Source organism: Ips typographus, linkage group LG2, assembly GCF_016097725.1.
Source record: "Ips typographus isolate SLU linkage group LG2, UJ_Ityp_2.0, whole genome shotgun sequence".
Lineage (NCBI taxonomy): Eukaryota > Metazoa > Arthropoda > Insecta > Coleoptera > Curculionidae > Ips > Ips typographus.
In genome coordinates this window covers 25307354-25322664 of record NC_138423.1, presented here as the reverse complement: position 1 = coordinate 25322664, position 15311 = coordinate 25307354, and the positions used below count along the sequence as shown (strand labels likewise).

The following is a 15311-nucleotide window of genomic DNA, read 5'->3' as shown; positions in this document are numbered from 1 at the left end:
CAATTTTTAAATTTTTAACTCTTTCTTGTAAATCTAAAGTGCAATTGAAAATCTGATTGTTCCATGTTATGTTAGAAAAATTACATGAATCATTAAAACTATAATAAGTGTTTGTTTTATAATAAGGTTTTGCTGTCACAACGTATCTACACCATTTACACATGTAGTTTAGAAAGCGTCAGTTGAATTTTAGAAACCATAAGATGGATTTAAAAAATATCACTTGTATTTCAGAAATAGTACTTTCATTTCAATTTTAGAATAATAACTTTGATTTTCGAAATTGCAATTTGTATTTCAGATTAGTCACTTGTATTATAGAAATGAGCAGTTGGATTTTAAACATGGTCATTTGTAATTTGGAAAAGTTGAGCAAAAAAAGTAAATAGTTTAACGAATATTTTTAATAACAAGGTGGTTTAAGCAGTTCAATGAAAAATCGATTTATCTCGAAAACCGTTTATTTTATCGAAACAAAGGAAGAGAACAATTTTTCGATAAAAATGTCAAGAGTATATACATTAATGGCGTTTGCAGCTAAAAACAATGGCAGCTGTCAAAGTTTAAGCAAATTGTGTCCAGTTAGTTCCTGCCTTTCGAAGACGAGATACCTGGTTTTCATGTCAAATAGAAACTATCTTCCAATAAAACATTAAACCCAATAATCCTTACAATATACAAAGTGTTTCAAAAGTTACTGCCAACAACGTTAATTGGAAGGCAGTTCTTTGGGGCTCGGTATTTCCCTTGGGAATGACTTTAAAAAAAATTATATGAACAAATCGTATTATTTTGACCTCCCCTGTATGCCCCCGAGAGATTGCCTTAGAGTTACGGGACACCCTGTATATTTTATATAAATTAATACTCCCGATGGGCGGGTCTTTTTGCTTAAAGTCGTATTAAAAAGAAAACAATGAACTAAATAACCACATAGAAACACAAAAAAATCTGAAAATGAAATATCGCGTTCTAAAATACAAGTGACGAATCTGAAATACAATTTACGTTTTCTAAAACCATATTTACGATAATGAAATACAAGTTATAGATTCTGAAATCCAACTTATATTTTTCAAATCCAAGTGATATTTTCTAAACTACATGTGTAAATGGTGTAGTTACTACTGTTATCCAAAGTTTAGAAAATTACAACCGTTATTTAATGTTAACGTCGATAGTTTCATTTATTATTACTGCTAAATTAGTTTTTTTAGGACTGGTAATTATCCCGCACACTGCTAAAATTAATGGCAGTCTTTGAAATTAATAATTTAATTTTACCAACTGTCAAAAAGAAGGTCCACAAATTTTTGGTCCAACATAAGGCGATCCAAATTTGTGGTTAACCGTTGTACAGTTATTTCAGGTAAAAGAGCCTTCAAAGACCGAATTAACAAACACAAAAACAATACAAACATAATATAACTTTTCTTTTTTTTTTTTCAAAAGAGTATATTTATTGAAATGGCACCGAGTTTCCAGGAGGAAAATAGTTCTTGACTTAATTCAAGTATTTTTAGTGTTACAGAATTGTTTTTGATGTGTTTATAGTTATACTTGTTTTTCATTCCTTAGAGTAGTTAACAAATTCCACTTCCACTAAAAAACCAATGAAACTATCTTGTATAATTGTCAGTCAACTGTGCCAGATCAAAAATAGTTCAAACTTTTAAAAAACCATACACCACATTATTGGATCGTAATTACAACTTTTTTTGTGAAAATTTTTGTTTTTTTTTGGTCTGCATTAAAAAGAAATTTTAAGCTTGTTGGTAAATCAGTAAAAAGCAAACCTTGTCGCTAATGACAAAAAAATAACTTAAGCCGTTTGATAGGGGTAAAAGAATCCCTAAGCTTCTTGAATGAAACTGTAAAAAGGGGGAAATGATGTGCTTTTTGAAAGTCAAAGAAAAGTCCTTAATTTTCCATTCAGGCTTAAAAAAAAAAGTTTTCAACCGAAATAAGCTTTTAGTTTTACATCAAATCGCCGTTGTTTTGTGGTAGAGGGAAAATTAACGTCAGTATCCAAAAGTAGCAAAAAAACGACTGAATGTTTAGTCAAATCTAGAAAATAGATTTTCGTAAACAGGTCAAAGTTAAAGGAATCTAACCTAACCTAACTTTAACTTTTTAGAAGGGGTTTTATACATTTTTCTTTAAGTTCTACTATAGAATATGTATACTAATTAATAATATAATACTAAAAAAGTTTACAAACCTTAATTTTTAGACAAGGGAAACTACTTTAACTTTGCTAGTTAGGCAAGTTACCAGTTTGGCAATAAGCCCAAAATTTGTTCCAAACATTTATTAATCCAAAATAGCAGTATAACTCTTTAAAAAATGGATTTGACAGTTGCAGTTTCGAAACCGTTAACAGCTCTTGAAATAGTTTGTATCGTAAAAGGAAGGTTTTCATATGATATTTTGACAGTTTTAACGTATGTGACATTTGACTAGAGACACGTTAAAGCATGTTACGTAAAAGTAACGACGCAACTGTTAAATTCCTGACCGTGGAGCTATAAAGTGCAGTTTCGAAACCGTCAACACCTCTTGCAATAGTTTGTGTCGTAAAAAGATGGTTTTTGTATGACATTTTGACAGTTTTGACGTGTCTTTTGTAAAGGTTTTTAAAGCAGAAATCAATTCTATATCAGTGTTAATGGATTTTTGTATAAATGAATGGAAGTTTGACATTTTGAAAATTTGTCACAATATTATAAAACAGTATTGACTCCCCATATAAACATAGTACATTAGGTTATTAATGGAAAAAAACCATAAACTAGATCATATCATTATAAGCAACAGAAATGTAAACGTTTAATATCGACTAAATCAACAAAACCATCCAGTATTACCGCTTCTAATTAATTACACGCCTTGTAATCCAACTTGCAAACGGAAAAGATCGATAAAGCAAAGGTGCTTAAATATTTCACTCAAAATCTCGTTAATCTTCCGAAAGTTTATACAAAGTATAAAGTCCTACTTCCGACCCATCCAAATCAAATTAAAGCCCGCTTTCCCCACGTTTAGCAAGGCCGAAAACAAAACCGCTACAAAAATTAAAAACGTCCAAACAACAAGGATACGTCGTGTATCCATAAATTTGCTTATGAATATGCAAAACGTTCTCGCCGTAGCTACTTTCAAGCATAAATCAAAACCATTTTACGCTAAAATTGTGCTTGTTGATTCCATTGGTAGCGGTTTGGTGTTTTCCCCCCTTTGATGAATAGCTGCCATGGGGGAGCTCTCCCCCCCCCCCTTCTTTAATTATTTAATTAAACGACGTTCCGCCCACTTATGAATAAATATGAACGAGTTGTCAGTGTAATATGTTCACCTGTGTAGTTAATTGCCCTGAAAAATTACGTTTTCGTGGTGTTTTAAACGATTTGTTAATGGGGAAGGTTTTGTTTTAGTGCCTATTTCAGGCATGTTTTATGAACTCTCGCACGATTTACTTTAAGGGTGAAGGTTACTTATTATGTTACTTTAGAATGTATGTGTTATGTGAATGAACTGATGAGTTTCTATGCATATTTTTTTATGTTTAACACACTTATGTATAAGTCTAAATGTGCAGCATTTGCGTAACTCTCAACACAGTGGGTAGTTTGTGATTAATCAAGAAAAGAGACAACTCATATCGAAAACAGATGCAACCAAACTGACATTCTTTTGGTTATGTTACAATAATTGTATATCAAAAAGTAACAAAATATTGTTCTCTTGTCCCATAAAATCAGATTTTATCCATTGTGCTTCCAGTTTTCTTCACACTTACCCGGAAAATTGGACTATTATTTATTTCAGCCGGAGCGTCTTTGTTTAAGAAGTTTGATAAAACGATCCAATATTTGGGCTCTTCTCTTTACTAAAACCGACTGAGATTGAAGTATTTACTCGGCAAAAATGGAATTAACTCAGTTGATTGTTTGGAACGTCCAATTTGTTGAAATTTATCGATTCCTTTGTTCGAAACCGAAGCAACATTACCAAGCAATGAAAGTTTTATCGCGAATTTGTTCCATGCAAAACAACCGGCTTTCATAGCAAAATGGATGGTTTTTCATTTCCCGTACGTAGCCGCTTTTTTTCTCTTTATATACTCAACGCTAATGAATTTTTGTGTTTCCAGGAAAATGGCCTGTTAATTTTTGGTAGTCACGCCACAATATTTATGAGATTTATTGATCCCCGTGCAAAAGTGCACCCAGTGCCCGACAGAAACGAGACAGGGGGGGGTCACCTTTTATTACTCCAGAACTCTCCCAAAAATAGGTTTTCGTCCACTCCCATTAAAAATCCGAATATCATTTCGGAATTTTAAATTTCCTCGCATTAGAATATCCAATTTTATCTCCGGTCCCAATAAATTTTCCTTGCAAGCCGAACTTGAACAGTTAATTTAAAAACGGTTCCAATTTTCCGCGGAGCAGTTTGGAAAATGTGTTAACCGTTAAATCCCTCCATCGTAAATCAAACCCCGATGTTTTATAGTTGTTTCGACCATTTAACTGATTTTATTTAAATGCATCGTATAACCTTTGTGTCACTGTATTTCTCTATTACCAGTAGGTAATTTAATCATTCAGTTATTCGGAAAACTTGTTACATTGCGATTTCAATATTGCTGTTTTCGATAAATTGCTATACAAGTCTTAGTTTATGATTGGTCACAAAGCTGTATGTAGATTTAGCAAACAAATAATTACAAAAATATAAGCTAAATTAGAAAATGTTTAAATTTAAACTCAGAAACATAAAGATTAGTTTCGGTTAGAGTGGAAAACAGCATCAGAAGACAAAATTCGGATCCATTAAACTCAAAAATCTAGGATAGGATAGAAAGCCTTTTTCTAAATTAATTCTGATTCAAAAAATTACATAATCTAACGCAGAGGACGAGGTTAAGATAGACTCAGAAAGGACAATAAAATACAAAAGATTAGTTTAAACTTAGTTTAAACTTTTACGAGAAAATTCAGATCCAAAACTTCCAGATTCAAACCCAGAAACGACAAGAAGACAAGATTGGGATGGACAGAAAAAGAAGGACAAAATTAGTATGGTCTCAGAAGGAGTACTATCATATTAAACTAAGCTAAATATTTTAAGATTTACACTCAGAAACTTTAAGGTTAATTTTGGTTAGATTTGCACACAGCATCAAAGGAGCAAATTCGGTTAGGTTAAAAAGCGTTTTTCTGAGTTAATTCTGATCCAAAAGTGCCAAATTCAAACTCGGAAACTATGAGGTTACGTTAGGTTGGGTTTAAAAAAAACTCAGATAAGACATTAGAAAGCAAAGTGAAATCAAAAAAACCATCAAAAATTTAAGTCAAGTTAAAACGTTTTCAGATTCAGATTTAGAAACTATGAGGTGAATTTTGGTTAGACTAAAAAACAGAATAAAAAACAAAGTTGGGTTCAGTTAAACTCAGAAATGTAAGTTAAGATAGAGAGCGTTTTGCTGAGTTAATTCTGATTAAAAAATTTGCAGAATAGACTCAGAAATGGCTAGGTTAGGTTAGGAAATAATGTAGGTTAGGTAAGAGAGCATTTTTATGAGTTCGTTTTTAAGATCCAGACTTAATCTCAGAAACGACAAAGTTAGACATTTGAAGTCAAAATTAAGGTAGACTAAGAAAAAGTATCAGCAATTAAATGTAAGTTAGAAAATAATCAGATTTGGACTCTGAAAGTTTTGGTTAGGTTTGGCTTAACTCAGAAATGTATAGGTTAGGTTAGATAGCATATTTCTGCGTTAACTCTGATCAAAAATGCTAGATTTAGGCTCAGAAACGACGTGGTTAGGATAATGCCAAAAAGGCCAATGTAACATTCAGGTTAACCCAGACACAAGTTTTAAAAATTAGGTTATGTAATTCGTAGAACTGTAGGTTAGGTTAGGTTAGAGAGATATTTTCTTAGATTAGACACTGAAAAGGTATTAGAAGACATACCAGTTAGGTTAGACTGAGAAATTTAAACTAGGTTAACAAATTTTCTGTTTTAAACTCAGAAACTTAGATATTTGGTTCGATTAGTTTCAAAAACAGCATCAAGTAGAAATCCAGAATAATTGCATTTTAGAACAAAAAATAAACAGTAATAGGAAACTGTTAGACGGTATGCATGTAAACAGAATTATTTTCCAAGATATTTCGGATTTTATTTCAAGCGTTTGCGATTCGGATCTGGCATATCAAGTTCGGGGAACATTTTCCCAATAAAAATCAATTCGGCCGGGTGTTTAGAAAACATGTCCCGTTATTTGCCAGTTTCGGTAGAAACAAAGCATTCGCAACGCAATAAATGCCATTCGGGTTGGATTTTTTCCTTTTTTGTTCCATTTTAGCAAACTGCCAGTTTTCAAAGTGGACGTCGAGCACCAAACCTTGTCCCGCCAATAAAAGGGCTTCTGGAGTGTTTCCCGCTTCACGTCAGAAAAATTAATTTTCCGAAATTCTTTACAAGTTTTAGAGTAGGCGGTCCATGTTGCCGGTTTATAGCAAAGTTGATTGAAATTCAGGCGGCAAATTTCATTTTAATAGTCGAGATATTGATATATTTTCGACTCGATTTTATTTTAACTGCTTTGTGAAGCTTTGCTTATTATAATTTTTACAAAATATATAAAAGCATTTACTTCGATTACTTAATGTGTAGTTAGTCTGTGGTTTAACACAAGTAATTATTTTTTTTTAATCATCTGAAAATTTCTTCTTAAGTTTATCAAATCACCACAAAACATTAAAAGTATTTTCTTACTTGTCCAGGTCATTTTCATTTATGAATTTTAATTTTTTCTGCATTATTTAAGGCCTTTAAGTAATTGTATCTGATAACTAACTTAATTAATCATAATCTACTTTGTGCTGGAATATCCTGTGACATTTAGTGAGTTGGTTGGTTTGTGCGTAACTTAAACTAAAATTATGTTAATATGTATTGAATTCCAGAAGGTTTAAACTTATTATCTAGACCATTAACCAATCTTAAAGACATTATTTGTGAAATAAAGCTTTAAAAGACATTGCTCTTTATATACGGTGAAAGTAGGAAGACAAAAGCACAATTTATCACATTGCTGCTACTGTTAGGTACCTGTCAATCATTCCGGGTTAATCGATCCCGGTTCCTTCCTAAATGATCGGCGGAAAAAAGTTCCTCGAGGAGAAAATTAAATTTCGAAATTAACCACACGACTGGCAAAAGACGATTAAGTGCGGAAAAAGTTTTTTTTTTTTAGGCGGCGAAAACCTTTTTCTCGCAAGAAAGTAATTTAAGTTTTATGTAAACCAGACAGCCATCAATTATGCGGCTGGTAATTGATATTTGACAGAGCCGCGGATGGAAGGACCTCCAAAAGGTCTCTATTAAAATTTTTAGACGTAAATTGTTTCCCAGAACCACAATAAACTGGACCTCGCCCACATTCGAAAACGAACATGTCAACAACGCACCATCGTTTAACCTTTAAAGATGACTTATTAAATTAAAATTCCTTCTTAAACCGTCGTCGGAATTCTTAATTAATTAAAATTGTCATCAACCTCGACCTGACTTGGCCCCCCTACCCCCACCAATTTCTAGATAATAATCATCAATTGAATGACTAACAAACTTGGTTAATAGACGAGGTAAAGCCAGTTTCCGAGGTTAATTGGTTTATTATCGCTCTTGTCCGCGACTTAAGTTTTTTAATGAGACATTTGATCCCAGATTTAACGTAAGGAAAAATCATAATTCGATTTTATGTCGAAGACCCTGACGATCGTAAACTAAATGAAATTGGTGAATTAATGGTAAAACAAGCTTTTATGTAGGTTTCATGCTGTTGGTATACACCAGCATTAAGACGTTGTTAGCTCAGCTGGAAAATTGCTAGTTAAAACTATTAAAATCACGTTATTGGATTGATCAATTAATACAAAATAATTGATTTTGTGTAAACATGTTTTAATTAATTTTAACACGTAGGATTTCTTGGGTTATTTAGCTAATTGCTTTATCATCTTACGTATTTATATAAATAACAACCATTTCCCCCGGAAAAAATGTTGACATTTTAATTTAATATGAATATTTCAGTAATAAATTATATAACAGATTTTAGTAGTAGCGTTCATTATTATTAAGCAGTACTGCAGACAAATCAAATTACATGACAAACACAAAAATTTAAAACCAATATAATCTTTAATTTACAAATTTTTGCTTTTGCACAAATTGAGTTACTCAATTCTAATAAATTTTTTGACGTTTAATCTTCTTAAAAGTTTATTTCTGCTTCACTTCTTAAAAGTACACTGTTCTTAAAAGTATCGACTGATATAGGGTGTGAGTGAGATGTAGTCAAGAAATAGTCTATCGCCAGTTTTGGGGCCAATATCTGATGACGTTTTTGTCAGTTTAGCAATAAGGGCCCATTAACAACACTTATTACAAAATTACAAAAATAGAGTTATTTTTAGCCGCCATGAGAAAGAGAATAAAAAATACTACAAAAAGAGCCAAATTTTGCCTCTCTAACTCTTCATGTTATCGAGATACTGAAACTCAAAGTGCTTATTTCACCTAATTTCAGACCCTTTGGTATAAATGTGCCCTTTGCTGTACATTGGAGCAAAAAAAAAATTGACAATTTTTCTTGTTTAAATTCAACAATTTTTGTAGGCAATTGAGTTTAGCAAAATTACAATTTATGTGAAAATTTATAAATATACAGGTTAACTGAACAAAACAGTCAAAATTAAGACGTGTTTCAGCATAAATCTTAATATGTTCAGTATTTTTGATAGTGTATTTAAAAACGAAGCACGCTATTTGTTTAATAATTCAATCCATTTATTTTGACTTTGTGAAAAACCGTTATTTTAAAATCAAATTTAGTAAATAAAGTTTTATGGTGAAACACATAATTTTTGAGACAGCCTGTAGAAGGTGATTTTTTAATGGCCACTTTTATTTAATTTTACTAATCCCGCTTTGTTGCGCAAAGAAATTATTAAATTTTAAACAAGAAAAAAAAATCTTTGAATTTTGACGAGTTTATTACTTTACTTGTATTTTTTTTGAACGCTTAATTGAATATTTCTGCTTTTCAAGACTTTATTCAAAATTTTAAGCAACTTTTCAATATAGATAGTTATTTTTAATCTTTTATAACACCTGTACAGTTTACAGTTAATTTATCTTTATTAATATAAATGCTGTATAAGCATACTCATATTTTCACACCACACAAGTCATCAAATTTTCATGGTTTTGTTGCTTTGCTTTGAAAAATTACAACTCTTATTACTATAGTTATTTATTACAACTAATAAATTATAGTATAGTATCCCAATGGTCCATTATTTCATATTAATAACTTGTGTAGGAGCCACGTGAATGAAAAATACATTACAGAAAGAAGAAAGAAAAAAATATTGCTTTAGGGTAATATGATTCTAAATTTGGCAATAGCAATGACGTAGTAAATAATTAATCATTAATAACGATCATTGTATAGCGCAGCCTAAACACCTGGTGTTAGTATAATTAAGTATTATTTATTATACAGAGTGGGTTAGGTTAAACGTCACAAGAATTAGTAAAAAAATGATTTGGAGCTTTCTTCAAAAACTTCTCAACACTAAAGACATACAGAGAGTCAAAGTAAAAAAAAATTATTATGATAATTAATAAACAGTTTGCATCAAATTTTGGCACTTTTTACACAAAAAGTCAATGACAAATCCAACTGTCAAATGTCAGAGAAAATCACAATACAAATAATAGTTTTAGAGGCAAAATTAGAAACCAAGGTACAAAGTAGTCAAAACTACATATTTTTGTAGTAACTCAAACTCTCGAACTGAAAATGTGTCAATGTTTTAATGGAAAGCTGGTCGAAATTGGTTTAAATTACTTGATAATTCAATGTGATCGAACTGTCACTGAAAGGTCACGTGACACAATTCCCACCATTCTTAGATATTTTTTGTAAATGTGCCAAATACAGAATAAACAAAATAAATGATAAAAAAATGACAACTTGGCAACCAGTGTCTATACTGTCAATTGACAAGATGTTCGATTTTACTAAAAGTATTAATTTTTGCAAAATCGGTTAGTTCAAAAAAAACCGATATTTCTTTTAGTCACAGTCTGTGGGTGTTTGAGAAGTACAAGTATTTTACCAAATCATCTCATGTTTGGTAAAATACTTTTTGAAATCGCCCATTATTTGGAGGTGTAATATTTCTGGATTAAACAACAATTACACTCGACTAGAATTGACAATCACGACAGGTATATTCAATGAATAAACAGAGCGCTTTTAACTGCACCGAATTTCATGAATATTTCATCCGTTTATTGTTGTTTAGTACATCTGTACGAGAATCAATTATTACTAAGACCGTTAACCCCGTTTTCAGGCAGTCAATAATATAACTAACCGTCCGGGTGCTACGAACTAAATTAAATATTTTAATTGATTGAAAATGCACCGGTTGAATTTTTAATTTATGGAAAAAGGGGTTGATGTGATATATCCGGCGTAATTTTTCTGCGACTTTTTTTCTCTGCCAGAGAACCGCTTTTTTTATTAATGGTCTGTCATATCCAGAATATTTATTCTGGATCCTGACTCGGAAAAATAGTTCTCCAAGAGTTTTTCGAAATGTAACGTAATTGAGGAAGTCGTGAAATCGAATCGGTCAAATGTGGCAGAATCATTAATAATTTTTGACTCAAATTTGCAATTCCGTGATTGAATGCTTTTAAATGATCGGTTATTTACTTTTACTTTCAAATGATGAAGAGAATTATTTTACCGAATAAAATTGCTTAATATAATTAGTTTTCTATACCTCAATGTTTATATACGGTTAGAAGGCAATTTGGGTAAATATATTTACCTCTTAAATTAACCTATAAACCTTTATTAATCCACATTTGATTTATTGGCAATGATTAAATTTGTAAAACCACACCGCAATCTAAATTAATATTAATAGACTATTGTTGATTTTATTAAACGTTTTATGGGTTTAGGCAGAGGTTTATTAACCAAATTTGAGGTTCAATTCAGTAGGTATGTTAGCAATAGGGGCACATTTTTCAATAAACAGAAGGTGCAGTTAATATGTAGTTAATGTAAAAGAGTTTTATGGTTAAATAAATGTTATAAACAGAGTGATCAACTATATTTTACATAAGGGTTTAAATACCTTTTGCTTTCTAAAAAGGTCAGAAAACAAAGTTTTGTATCTAGATATATACTAAAAATTAAGCAAAATTAGTATGACGTCATAGTAAAAAAATTGTCATCACAGTTTTCAAAAACTAACTTAACCTAACCATTCCAAACTTGCCTCTAAAAATCACTTGCCAATACCAGACAGCAGTAAAATTCTGCTTTAAGACTCTCCAAACAGTTTTAAAAAAAATAACTAAAACCCTTTTACATTACGGATGACCGTTCTTTAGTCGATCCGGATGCAATTTGCACGGCTATTTAAGCAAAGTGCAAAGCAGTTATGCTAAATTTAGCGTGTTATTTGCGATTTTACCCATTGTTTTGCTGGGGAAAAGTGTGGCAGTTTGTCAGGAAAAGGTTAGTTTTTACCCGGATATTTTGTTTTACTGGATTTTTATTAGTTAAAACCAGATGTCACCTACATAAAAAGTATACAACTTGAAACTCACATTATGAGTACAAAAAAATGTGTTTTGCTTTTCAAACTCTTTACAAAAGAACATGTAAATTAAAAAATGTAAAGTGAAATGAGATGACGTCAAAACATTCGCTATTGTTACATCATCTCATTTTACTTTGATTTTGCTTTAGCTACAAAACCCTCTCTAATTATCATATTTGTAATTCATATTGATTGGTAATATGGAAGTTCTGTTAATCCAACTTGAATGACTACATTACTCCAAAACTGTATTTGTTGAAACAAAATGCTCGATAATTAAGACCTGAAGGTCATATTGGTTTTGTCGATTGTATGTCGAAACTGTAATCGAGTAACAAAGCGGCTTATTGTAATAGCCAAATTGTTACTTTGAGTAACGGAAACCAATCCACTTAGGCCCTATTGTTGTTTTGCCTTTATTGATCGAGTTAGTTAAATTTGGTTGCTCAAACTGTGATGCTCTGGAAAGTTTATTTTTTAAATAGAACTTCTGAAGAAGAATAGTAAAGTTAGCTCTACTATTAGAGCTTAAGAAACCTATTTTGATTGCAGTCATCTTGTCAAAAAACAAGTAATTTACACGTACTTTGACTTTGAGCTAGTCTCGGAGCTAGAAGGAACTTTTGTCAAATTATCACTATAACTTACTATAAAATTATCGTGTTTTTCTCGCAATTGAAACAGTTTTAATGTTATACTTATAACACATCAATAACGTATAGCACGCAATCAATCATTTTCTAAAAGTAGGAAAATAAGCCATGGACAATGTATGAAGCGTTAAAGTGAAACTTCACTTAAATCACAGGGGGGTTCACTTAAATCAGAAGTATAGTGCAAACACGATATGAGTTTACGTTTTAGATTAGCACTTTTCTGACAGAATAGAGACAAAATTTATTAGAAATTTTGAAAGAAAGTAAATAAAACACCTTTCAAATGTAAAACACGTTCAAACTAAATAAAATCAAACTCACTTATTTTCTACATGTAGGTTTTGGGACAATTGCGGTCCTCTCGAAAATTTTGGGGTCAGAACAGTGGCCAATGTCCCCGAAGGCCCCAAAGGATTTAAACATAAAATGCCAAACCAGTACACAAACACAAATAAACTTAGGATATAAATAAGTTATTACTTTTTTACCTACAACTTTGAGTTTTTTATGTTAGGAAATTTTACTGTCATTTATTCAGATCGTTCGATAAGTTACAAAGCAAATAAAGCTATTCTGTTAAAAAAAACATATTTGGGTGTTTCAATCGAGTCTCTTTGATAAGATAATAATAAGTAATAGAGCTAAATTTACCAAAAACAGGTTGTGTGTTACCAGTTTATTGCCTATGTTTTGTTGCTTTCAAGCTTTCAACATAAAAAATATTGAGTAGGCTTTTATTATATTTGTATTATAGGAAGAATTAGTTTATGTATAACACTCTGTGCTTTTTTTCAAAAGAAAGGTTAGCTTGCAGCAATTTTCTCCTTTCTAAGTACATTTTAAAATTACTTTTATCAAAAACCTTCTGGATTGTATTCTGATTTTCAAAAAGGGTTTTTAAAACTCCAGCATAAGTTTGTTCAAAAAAAAGGAACAAAATTTATGCAATTTTTTTACATATCAAAAAGGTTATCTTTTAAGTCACTATTAAAAATTAACATTCCACCCTTCAAAAAATTTGTTTACCCTTTAATTATCACAGTCTAACACCAAAAAATTCAAAAATGGGTCAAGCAACACTACTAATTAGAAATGAACTTCATACAGGTTGTTACAAATTATTACACATTGGATGCATTAGCATTGCTATCTCAGAAACTTGTTGATAGAGCTTTAGTTAAATGGAAACAATGTTTTTATTGCTGAATAATTTGGTAAAAAAAAAATTATTACATCCAGAGATATGGACGACAAAAACCGAAAAAAAGTAATTTCTTTTTAATTTTTATCACTCCATAAAACACCTAAATGCAATCTTGTAGTGCATAAAATTAATTAAAGATAGAAGGTTTTGTATGGTAATTTTCATGTCTAAAAAAACACCCTGTATGAAAAAATAACAAATAAATAGTATTTCAAGTGTAAAAGGAAGTGTTTAATGAAAAGTGTAAATTATTAAAAGATAAAATTTGACAAAACTTTTTGATTGCTTATTTAACCTCTTTTTTTTCGTTTCAAACGATTGATAGCTTGATTGATAGTTTATTCATTTATTTTTGTTTTTTATTATCCTATTAATTTGAATTCACGTTTCAGGAATATTTTTCTCACCAGCGTTGCCGTTTGGTGATTTATTGAATTTTGACTATTTCCATAACTTTTTGATTTTTCATTTTAGCAAAAAATTTTAAAGCACAAATCTTGCAGATAATTGACTGCCTCATTTTTAGGAAGATCATTTCCGGCTGTCCCAAATTTGAGTAACAATTTTTTATTCGTAATTTGGTTTTTACGTCAAATTCCAGGATTACTTATTTTATATCTCTATCAATATTCAACTGTTTCCACTTAAATATCGAGTAAAAATAGGTCATTGGTTCGATGTAAAACAATCGTAAGTATGTCTATTAGACAAAACTTGTAATTTGTATGTTTCATGAATATTAAAAAGAAAACTGAGAAAATTCAAATCTTGAACTGTGATAATAACAAAAAATTGGACTGCTATGTACTTACTGAAACAATGTTGGTTTCCTTGACAATTAACTGAAATTATTTGAAATGTATCATAGTTTTTCACTGCGAATCAATCATTTGAATAGTTTTACCTGTATTACCTATACCAGTAAATAATAAATAAGTATTGCTATAAATAGGTTTCTGTAACTACTTTTCCACTAAAAGAAATTGTACTAATGAGCCAATTGACTTGCTCTAGTTAGTTTTGTACTAAATTAAAAAAAGTAGAATTTAATAATAATTTTCCCAGAAGGTGGGCGTGTCCTCATTTTTCCTGCAGAGGAGATCTGGAAAACCCTTGCCGGTTTTTTTTTTAGTTAAATTTTGATAATGCTAAATTTGCTATTTCGAATCAAACCAACCTTGATTTAAAGAGACGGCAACTCCAAAGAGACATAACAGAACAACCCCTGCCAACGTCATTTTTCCAGTCAGCTCAGTCACACATCACACAGAAACACAATTCCTGACACACTTATTCCTGCAAATCCCTTAAAACTTCTTCCAAAATCCACTTTTTTTTGGCCAAAACCTCCCTTACCAACCGGTCAAGTGTCTCTAAAAAATTCACTTTTAAAGTTTACTGAATGCCGCTCTAACCCTTTGGGAAGTGGGCGAGCCCGTTCGCGACTACCACCTCTCGAAAACTCCGGGTTTCGGGAAAAAATTCGCGACTGTCGTATCCGGGAAAACCGTTTCCCGTAGGACTGGGGAAACTGCTACCAAACGAAAGCCCGCGCGGAACTGAGCGAGTTGTGAACGGGGGCGAACGACAGCGATGGCGCGGGGGGCCCCACCACCTGCACCAGGACATGGCGCGCTTTTGAAGTTCTCTTCTTCGACGAGAATGCCATTAATGTCGGGCACAAAGTGCGCTGGAAAACGATAATTGCTCGTGATTTAAAACGTTGAAAGGTACGAGGTT

General features: G+C 31.4%; 1 protein-coding gene across 4 annotated transcripts in view; it reads right to left on the bottom strand.

The window, feature by feature from the left end:
- Window positions 1-15111, bottom strand: part of side-VI (sidestep VI transmembrane protein) — a 190972-nt gene extending 175861 nt beyond the window's left edge. For 2 of the 4 annotated variants that reach the window (XM_081973461.1, XM_081973462.1), the window contains exon 1: window positions 14749-15107. In XM_081973461.1, coding sequence (XP_081829587.1) covers window positions 14749-14809 — 61 coding nt within the window. In that variant the 5' untranslated portion in view covers window positions 14810-15107. Of the gene's footprint in view, window positions 1-14748 lie in introns of all 4 variants that reach the window. The other 2 variants (XM_081973464.1, XM_081973463.1) reach the window with 2 other exon arrangements.
- Window positions 15112-15311: the final 200 nt, after the last annotated feature.